Source organism: Columba livia, chromosome 5 (genome assembly GCF_036013475.1).
Source record: "Columba livia isolate bColLiv1 breed racing homer chromosome 5, bColLiv1.pat.W.v2, whole genome shotgun sequence".
NCBI classification, from domain to species: Eukaryota; Metazoa; Chordata; class Aves; order Columbiformes; family Columbidae; genus Columba; species Columba livia.
In genome coordinates this window covers 16279518-16290411 of record NC_088606.1, presented here as the reverse complement: position 1 = coordinate 16290411, position 10894 = coordinate 16279518, and the positions used below count along the sequence as shown (strand labels likewise).

Genomic DNA, 10894 nt, shown 5'->3' with positions numbered 1-10894 from the left:
GTCACAGCGGTTATAAACACTGACAGTCGAGAGAGATGCTTGGCAATGGGGAGTGGACAGAATCTTATTGAAGCCTCCAGAGCACAATGTAAAAGGCACAACCCCAGTTGCAGGCGAGGGAGGGGCAGAGGCAGCCACGGCAGGACATGAGCTGATTTGGGGTATCCCTGCAGTACCTGTCACCAGTGACAAGTCCTGACCGTCGGGTCAAGCCACAGCCTTTGGCTCCAGCCCCCAGGCAGGGGGCAGGGAACAGGATGAGCCGACCCATGGCACAGTCCCTGGCTGCTGAGGGAGTTGAGCTGAAGGTTCCATCTCCAGCATTGTCACGCTGCAAAGATAACCCAACCCCAGCTGCGCTTCCAGAAAACCATGGGACAATGGGAGCTCCCTGACCTCTGTGGTGGGCAAGTGGGTGAAACCATCCAAAAATAATGCAGCTTTAGAGAAAAATGTGGCAGATGCATGGATTTATGTCTGGGCCATTGACCTGGTTGGACCTTGACCATCAAAGACTGTTGTTACCTACACCACTGAAAAACGCTTGTGTTCCTCAGTTGCCTGCAACTGCAGTTTCATCTGCTTCTTCATACTTGCCATAACTGCCAAAGCAGTCTCCTGCAGCTTCACATCAGCCCCAAATATCTGCAGCCTGGTCTCAGTCAGGACCTTCTCAGAACGTCTTTGATCACAGTGAGGAATCAACATCTAAACATCAGGTTAGATTCAGCTTTGCAAGAAAATCATTTGAAAGCTTAAAACTGTCCCCTGAAAATCATCACTGGTGTGCTTAATCCTGACTACTAGACTGCAATCAGACAACAAAAATCCTAAGATGCGATTGCTTCTCTCTGGTTTGAGATATGTTATCTTGGTCAAGGCTCAGGGCAGAGATGCTTTTTCAAAAAGGACAGAAGGCTGTGCCAAAAGGGGATGAGCACATATAGTTCTCAATGTGAATAATCATGAGGTGAAAAGCAGCAGGGGGTTTTAAGTTGAGTGATGCCAGAAGGCCACAACTACAGTCTTACCTTTAACAGCAAAACCAGTTTCCCACCTAGCAAACACAACCCTCCTGTGCCTGCTGTCTGTGGCATGGCTGGCACAGAAACTGCACCTTCACTGGTGTACAGAGGACAGACCACAGCTCTTCTCCCCACAAGCCTGTGTCAGATGCAAGGCAGTCTTCGCTATTGCAGTTAAAATGTGGAACTCTCACAGGAGTGACAATGCAAAGAGTCACAAGCTCTGAACTCTTGCAGGAGAAGGCAATGTTCAGGTCCTGGACCACAGGACATTTTGGACCTCAGAGGACTAAGTTCAGGGATACCTGAGGCTTAAAGTTTATTGGCAGTGGCAATAAGTGACTTCTGCAGTACCTGGTGGCCAAGCTCGACCCTTGCTTCTTGTATGGCTCTGCTTCAGTTGGTCTCAGTTCCTCCCGCATGTTCTGCTGTCACCTTAAAACCTGATACTGGCATAAGCCAACTTTGGCTCTGCCATTTCCACCATTGCCCAGCTCTCCTCCACAACACTCACCCCTTTTTGGGGAGCTAATTTAGGAGCTAAGTTGCCCAGGTCTGTTCCCTTTCCTCTCTGTATTTGTGTGCCTCTAAATCTTAGCATTTCCTCTGAAATACTTCCAGCCTACAAATTTCTCTATTTGTTGATACATCTCAGGTATTTATGCAGGTCCCCCACCATTCCTTGCCCCAGTCACTCCAGTTTCTGGGATTTTCTAACACACATCAACACACCATATCCTATACAAGCAGCTTCTATATATCTAGCATAGATTTCATACTTATGTTTAGTTTAATTTCTGCAGCCTATATGCCATAGGCTCTGCTGCGATTTCTTTAGCTGCTGCATTACGTAACCCTTCATTTTAGCTAAACTGCCAACAAGCCAACATTAAAAGAAATCTTCCACAGAGGTTGCTGTATGGCTATTTTACACTGATGTAGCAGCTTGCAACAAAATGTTCAGTAAAATAAGGAGTACCCTTGCAGTGCACACGCACAGGGATGTGAGTTTGACTCAGCTCTGCAGGGTGGGTCAGGAAGGTCCAAAGTGCCCTCCTCTGCCTGGCTGTACCTGCTGGGGACACAGGAGCTCTGTGGGAGCTCAGCCCCCCACAGCAGGCTGTGCTCGGTGCTCAGCACAGGAACCCTTCTAGCTGGTGGATTCCACACAAAAGGCAACTTTTTAAAGATCAGCAAGGGCATTCGGTCCAGGAAAAAAAAAGGATACTACATCTTCCACAGATCCCTTCCCATCTCCACCACCAGCAACTTCAACACGGTTGTTAGGGCAGAGTCCTGGGAACTTTTGCCCTGTGTTTAGTGAGCTTTTTGCTGGCACGGCCCTGCACAGCAGCCAGTTGAGACAGGGAGTGCGGCTGCTTGTGCCATGCCTGTTTGTATAATGAGATCTCTTTTGGCTGGAGCACATATACTATGTAAAGCTGAGAGGAAGGTGATGAGTGTTGCTGGCAGGAACATAATGCCCTGCTATTCCAGCTAGAATCACCCTGAAAGCAATAATTTCTTAACTCTAAAATTGGTGCTGCAAAATACTAGTAATTGCTATAGATGTGTTAGGATAGGGCAGATCTTGGCTATCAAGACACTGAGGCTTGACTGAATGCAGGGAGGGTGTTGTTCTGACGCCAGGGTCTTGCCTAAATTCAGGTGACTGGAGGGTGAACATATGAAAGTAATAATGTCTGGTGTAGACATCTGTGGTATAAGAACATGGAAGAAGATGTCTGTGTCTAACGATATCTGTGTTCACTGACGCTTTTGCGATGCTAGTAGTTGTGCAATAGGCAACACACAACCACAGTGCTCTTCCTCTATGTTACTTAGATTCTCATCAAAGTTAAAAAACTTACCCTAAAACTGATGGTAAAGTGCCACTCAAGTAGCTCTATGAAAATTACTTTCTCAAAGGAATGTATCTTTGAAGACTGGTCTGACGATCCTGCAGTCCCCTCCTGCAGCTCCGTGCTTCAGAGTTTGGTTAAGTGAAGTCTGCAAACAGCACCATTTTACTACAAATGCTGGAACGGCTGCAAGAGATCATACTCACTCCCCTGCTCCAGGCTGAGTGGCAGTAAAGGGGGAAATCATCCCCATCTTTGCAGGAAATGAATGTGACCCTGGAGCAACCAGTGACTGCCTGGCCACACTGCAGCCCGATGCAATCTCTGCTTCTCTTTGCCCCAAACAAACATTTCCAGCTTCAGCCTACAGTGTGGGATCCATCCCACGAGCTGAGAGCCAGGCCCGGGGAGGAAGGGCCCTTTCTCTCTTATTCAACTCATCTCATTTTGAAAGCGTGATCTAAGGGCAGGAAAACCGAATGGTGCCCTGCAGCTGCCGACGTGCCCCTGCTGAAAGCAGAAGAGACAGGTGAGATGAGTTAGCCCAGGTGCAGCTGGCCGCAGAGCACAAGCCTGAAGTGAGCTGAAGCATCTTTGATGTTAATAAAAGCTGTGAGGATGATTGCCCTCCTTCCTCCCCTCTAAACGCTGCCCAAGCAGTTGGATATTCACTACAACAGGTGGGCTATCTCAGAAGCAGGTAGCTGGCAAATGTGCCACCCTTTTTACTTAAAAGCCTCAAAAACAGAAGCAAAGCAGAAGAGGCTGCTGTTCCACATCACTGCGTTTCTCAGCTTCTACTTGACATCTGGAATTTACACTTATTATATCTGAAGGACTTTTGCATTAAGTTCAAACGCACATTAATTACAGAGCCCGAGTCTTCCCAGTGACTTCAATGGGAGCTGGACAGGAATCTAAAACTATAGGAAATATTCAAGTTAACAGAAAATTACTTCAATTTAAAAGTTAGCATGAGGCTTCCAATAAAAAATAGATATAAAATAATGTTGAAAAATAAATTATATAAGCCAGATAAGTGGAGGTGGTTAAGCTGCAAAGTAAATGATACCATTTTCATAACATATGAAAGGTCCTTGGTTATTTTCCTTTCCAAAAGAAAAGTATTGTTCATGTTCTACAATAAGGAAGAACATAATCACAGTTATGAGAATAATAAAACCCACTTACATGTCAGTACAGCCTGTGTCCACTGAGACTGAGATTTCCTCTAAGGTGCAGATCCTGCACGTGGACTCCAGCAGAAGTGTTAAGGGAAGCCCAGCCAAGCACCAAATCTGCTCTGCTGATTTTGGACTTGAAGTTGTGATCAGCTTTGTTACTACCATTTTTCAGTGCAAACCTTTTCAGAAACTTATTCCTCTCAGTTTTTGCTCAAATTCCTTTTTCTGTATGGTTTAAGAATAACACCTAACCAAATAGCTATCATAACTTCATTGATGCAATTATGAAACATCTATTCTTATAATAAGAATAACCAGTACCTGGGAACTCTTCTTCAGACAGATACAGAGACATTCTCTTTTCAATTCCTATAGAGTGGCCACTGAGGCCTGTCAGGATAGTGGTAACTATCTGAAAATTTGTATTTTCATGTTATAGCTTTAGTAAAGTTAATTATTCCTCTTTTTAAGTGAAGCCTGATGTTCCTTCAGGGGGGAGGAAGAACCCGGTCGTTGCTGCATTCTAAAAAACCCCTAAACGGATCTTTATTTTATGTTAGGCAGTTCCAACACCATTGCTAATAAGCTGTACTCAAAATCTACAGTAAACAGGTAATGCTCCCATACTGGGGAAAAAATGCAGTCACCTGCCTTTGCCGCAGAACCTTTATTAATTTTACACATTGACTTTCTGCAGAACTCTGGATGCTTCACGTTACTGCCCAGCAGGGGATGGACCTTTGGGACTCCGGTTTAGACAGTCACTCCTCATCTTGTTCCTCCTCCACAAGGAACTTTTTTAAAAATTATTTTCAGGCCTATTTCCCTATAGAACATTTTGGGAAATAGTTTTCTCATTTAATCCAGCTGCTAGAAGTTGGGGTCAGCAGTTGTGTTGTCATCCCCTACTACAGCTCACTAACCTAGACACTGGAGCCTAAAGGGCCTTACCTACTGGTGCCCTCAGTGTCAGGGGGGAACACAGAAGGGGAAAATGAGCTGGAAAGCCACAGAAGATCCACAGGGTTCCTCAGGATTCTCAACTGAGAATTGCTTGCATCACTACAGCTGAGACAGGGAACAAACTGACACCATTGAAAGACTTGGGTGATTTGGTCCTCCTCCAAGTCCCAGAAGAAGGTACCACCATGCCTATCGGCAGTTCTGCAGGATTTTCTCTATCAGCTAAGAGCAAGCGTGTGGTAGAAGTTGCCCCTTGCAATGTCCAGAAACTGACCGCTGCATTGGGAAGTTTTCTAAAAAGGAGACTCCTGATCTTTGACTGGCCACGTCTGGCTCATCTCTGTAAAATACAAACACGATGCTGGTAAGCCAGTCAAAACACTCCACAAACAGGCTTTTGAAATTTAGCATAAGTGAAACACTAACAGAAAACAACTGGAAAAATAATTAAAATAAATTTTATTAATTTTGAGACTATAAGCAAAGATTAACTTGTTCTTAAAAGATGTGCCGAACTGTGTGTTACTGAACCTTCGCGCTCTGGGGCCTCCCAGCTCCAACAGAAACGTTGCAGGTAAAATGGTCAACCCAGAGATCAAATTGTAGCACGTACATCATTTTTAACCTGAGTGTCCCTTAAGAGTCCACATAGCTATGAAGACAGTTCATTCATCAGAGGAAAGAGACAAGCAGACTTGTCTTTAAACAAGGTCAAGAAATAATGTCTTCACAATTTTTTCTTTATTTAGACCAAGACAGAAAAGTAATATTTTGTAAACTCTAGAAGATTTATGGAAAGACTAAAAGGAACTAAAAACAAAAGCAAAAAGACAATACAAGGTGAACAGACCATAACTTTATTGGAGATATACTCAGCTACAATTATTACAAAAAACTATTAAAGGTAATTGTGATCCATAAGGTGCAGATTGCAAACTTCTGCAGCATGATTACAGTATGAATGAATTACATTTTATGTCCCTTAAAGACAGCTGCAGCATGTGATGGTAAATATTTTATTGTCCATCAAATTATATTTGTTATTCATTCTACTTGATTTTAACCATCTTTTCAGTCGAACTATTTACAATAAAAATGCCTGCAATTTCCAATTCTTGTTCACAAACATTTTTCTCTCCAACTTGCTGCTGCAGTAAATTCTGAGTGCATCTACAAAGCAATTAAAGTAGTCTGTGGTTGCCATTCAAATAAAAGAGGGAAAAAGCCCAAGGACTTTATTGGATAAAATTTATTTTTAAGAAATGTAGTTAGCTTTGACAGAAGTTAATTTTAACTGCTAGTGGAGTATACTACAATGACCTCTAGATATTTGCTAACATAATTCAGATTGAGTTACAGTTGATATTTAGATTACATTTCATGGTCATGAACGGTAGTGTTTTTAACTTTTAAACCTAATACGAAAGTAAAGAAACTAACTTCTTGAAAATTAGAGCAACTGGAAAAAGATCAATGTCAGTAATTAAGTACCAAAAATCAAAATCCTTCTTGCTTTACTCACGTAACAAATACAGAGATTTCCGTTAGAATGTTTTTGTAGGGAACCCCACTCAAAACACACAAACTCGGAATACTGTCAGATAAAGGCAAGCGCAGTTTCACAGCAGACCACGGTGCCGTTTGTCATTCTCGGGTTACGTGTGCTGCTGTGACTGGGATGCAAAGATTTCACTTTCTATACCAACGTATGCACGTCGCATAGTTATGTCATAGGCAGTAACATAAGAATCACATTTTCCAGTTTCTAGCTCTATATTTGCTTACAAGGAGGAAAACCCAAACTATGCAACATACATATAAGCGCAAGATCTTCAGGTACGTAAAAGAATGCAGTTCCATCAGTTAAAATGATACCACATCAATTTGCACCAGCCGAGGATCTGGCACCTCATCCCTGGGCCACCGCTACATTCCAGCCCAGCATGGAAACTGGTTCCCGTCCAAGTTCTGTACTCTGCAGTCACAACACACTGTTGTGTCATGAGACTTAAAAATAGCAGGCTTTTCTTTCTGTATGGACTTTAGCAGCATCGAGCTGAACAAACGCTTCACAAGTCACTACTGAGCATTCAATATTCAGACTGAGGAGCTATTTAGTTGAGGCTGACCATACTACTAGGGGCTGTCTTCTCGCAAAAACTACATTATACGCATAATATGTTGGTTTCTTCAGAGATAATTACTGGAGTGTCAGAGGTCATTCTAATTTTAATTACTTCACATAACAGTAAAACGATGTAGTAGAGAAACAATAGCTTTAAAAATACAATCAAGAGTTGTTACACATCTTCGTTGTATTTTTCCACATACAGTAAAAATGCCACAGACATTACAAATGACCTATTTAAGTTGTGCAAGTAAATGACACATTGCAGGCATTCTAATTATCATTTTCAAATTCAGTAAATCAGAACAGCAGCAAGGCCAAACCACATTTTTCCTCTCTGTTAAGTATTTTTTCCTTGAAATGAGGTAAAGCATGGTACCAAGTGCAATGCTTATTTGTGCTACATGAACAGAACAGCGCAAAAAAAAAGCCATAAAAATAAAAATGCAGCATAGTTAGGAGGACTGTTTAAAGTACAGTATAACAGGACTTAGATAAAAAAATAAAACAAGGTTCATGCCAACTAACCCCCACACTACTTATGATGAGCCTGTGTGGTTGCTTTTGAAGATGGGTTGCAACAGTCCACTTACACTTGTGCTTATAGCATGTCAAGTGATTTCTATCCCAACCTTCAAATGATCAGATTTAGGTCTTTAATAGAATACACTGTCCAATATCAAAATCATATCAACTGTAGGGTAAAACACACAGATGTATAACATGGAAACTAATATGAATTTTCTATCTCAAAGGATAAAAAAATATTTCAATGAGGTCACACTGGAAAAAAATTGCGGCATCTTAAAAGCATTTAAAAACGCATGAGCAGCAGAAACTACTTTATAGTCAGCCACTACATATTTCAGATTTCCAATTTGTAGGCTTTATTTAGTAACAAAGTGATCATTAAACTATTCTGAAACACAGAGCAAGTTCACTTAATATTGTTGGCATCAGAACACCCTACAGCACTTTATGCAAATAATTACCTGAAACCCCTGAGAATCTACAACCTTGTAACAGCCAGTATGGAATTCAAGGCATCCAAAGACCAACTGAAATTTTAGTTTTTCATAATGCAGTTAAAACTATCAAGACTTTCTAGATGGTTTGTTCTTATCTGCTGATTTATGTCTGGCCAGAAACACAGAACTGTTACCATTACCGATCATGTATCTTCTCTAAGAAACTTCACTTCTACCATGAGGAAAGAGCTATAATTTAAATAGGTGATTTTTTTTCAAACAGTTAACTCAAAGCAATTTACCTTCGACTACTTAGAAACATGTTTTCGGTGTTCTGTCTCATTCACATTCATTTCATACACATTGAGACTTGCAGGTCTTATACTTCCTTGTTGTATTTTCGTGACTGAAGTACCAAACAATGGTCTGACCGCTATAACAATGTTGCTTTCAAATACAAGAACGGTCCTTTTTGCAGAATGAAAAATGACTGAGATAGAAAATATATGAACTTTTGAGAACTGTATTTCAGAAAAGCTTAATGTCTACTCCTTGTCACAAAGGCTTTTTTGTTTGTTTGTTTATTAAGAAAGCAAGAGCTGACAGTTTTTGTTTTGTTTTAGTGTGCATTTGTGAGGAAAGGAATAGGGTTTAAAAGCAGGAAATACAGTATTTATTTGTAATTTAATACATAAGACACAGCATCAAGTTCAAACTATTGTGCTGGAAAACGTTAAAACACCTTGCTCTGCTTTCTCAAACTTCAAGCATAATTAACAGGGCAAAATTGCAGCAAACCTCTACTGATATTGGTGGGAATACGAGACCCACAGCTTTTTTAAAAGGTAAATTAAGAGGTATTATAGTTACAGTGCAAAAAATTAAAATTTCAAGCATAATATATAAACATAGCACCAAAACAGAAAAAAACAACGCATGCAAAAAAAAAAAAAAAAAAAGAAAAAGAAAGAAGGAAAAGAAAAGAAAAAAAGAACTGAGGTATTTAAGTGAAGAGTGCCTACAAAAATCTAATTAAAGAAGTATAGGCAAAGCCTACAAATAAAAGTATGATTTCCCCCCCGCCCCCAGTAGACCAAAACACCAATGACCTAGTTTCTCTAAATTAAGGACCTAAATCACAGATGTATCAAAAGTACGGCAGTTATACCTCAAACATCAACTTTCATGTTATTTAACAGCACAGCTTTGGTAGGTGAAATATGCATGCAACTCTGAAAAGTACAGTAAGAAATTTACGTGGAAATATCTCTTAAGTGTAAAGGTGCTCTGTTTGTTAAATACGTAACCAATTGACTATAAAATCTGCAGCATATTTTAGGTGTGATATGTCTAAGGTTATTTTTGTTAGAGTGACAGTTTGCACTGTGCAATTCATTACTGTTTCCAGTATTGGAACTATCTAGCTTGCACGTTTGTGTAAAATTGGAATTTTAGCCAAAGACCATATTTTGTTTATGGTATAAAAAAAAAAATTGTACACTAATCACCTCCTCAGAATTGTTAAAAATAACCTAATTACATATATATGAATACAATTTCTATTATAATCCCGTAATAAGTCACAGCTATAGTAATGAGTTGTACTGTAAATATAGAGCTGTATCATTGTAAAATGCACGACAAAATTAAGGGAATGTAAAACAGTTTGTTCCAAAAGAGATCAGAAATTAAAGATTATCAATGAGGGTTTATTTATTTTTAAGGCAAGAACCTTTTTTTATGCAAGACTGTGTGGCATAAGGAAACTGAAGTTTCATTCTACCAGTATGCCAGCCATTTCAATTAAAATCTGTCCCTAACAAATAAGTGCAATAATGATTGGGAATGCCATCTTAATGTCAAAAGATGACATGGAGAAGAAAAAAAAAAAAAGGAAAAAAAGGAATACTGGCACACTTATTCTTTCTTATACCAAATCATCCAGTACAGTTTATCAACTGCTTTATGACTGGCACTAGTGCACAGATTGAAGAATTTCAAGGTTACTATATATAAATCTAGCAACTGCATTAGGCATAAGATCCCTGGCCTTCTAATACTAAGCAAAGCTGTACTGACAATAAAAGTAAACCAAAAAGACCTGACAACAATTATTCTGAACACTTGCTAAATGTCATCATTAAAGCACTCTCGTGATTAAACAAAGCAGAAGTGAGGAAAGAAGACAAGATTGTGTTTGCGCAAAAAACTATAACTACAATTAGTTCCAAAATTTTATACATGTTAAATGCTTTGTTATCTATTTTGTTATCCAACAAACTTTAAATTCTGTCTTCCAATTTGTTCCTCTCAACATCAACATTTTTAAACATTTGCTTTATCTGTATGTGGTTTTTTTCCCCCATTTTATTTATTTTTAAGAGGAGTCTCAGCTGTTTGGGACCTGAGGTTGATTTGCTTTGAGGCTTCGTAGTGCTCTTCTCGCAGCTGCAGATTTGGCAATCCTGTAGCTTCTGCCAACACCTTTAAACTTTCCCTTTCCTACAACTTCCACTGTTACTCTGACCTTTCCATCGTAAGTTCTTTCTGCAGGACTGCAAAAATATACACAAGAATTACTTACTGCCTAGGCAAGTTAACATTAGAACAGAGACCTACGTTCTCTTTTCTACAGAAGTTAAAGCAGTATAGGTTTAATAGAAATCATTACTTTTCTCAGAAAGGTATGCAAGGTAAAGAAATAAAAATCAGTGAACAAATGACCATGCTAGCTGTTTAGTGCAACAGAAATTAAAAGTAATTC

The 10894-nt window shown here is 39.9% G+C and overlaps 1 protein-coding gene across 1 annotated transcript in view; it reads right to left on the bottom strand.

The window, feature by feature from the left end:
* Nucleotides 1-5870: 5870 nt before the first annotated feature.
* DICER1 (dicer 1, ribonuclease III) overlaps nucleotides 5871-10894 on the bottom strand; it is a 37186-nt gene continuing 32162 nt past the window's right edge. The window contains 1 exon segment of the mRNA XM_021292352.2: nucleotides 5871-10685. Within this exon segment, the coding sequence (XP_021148027.2) occupies nucleotides 10520-10685 (166 nt within the window). The 3' untranslated portion in view covers nucleotides 5871-10519.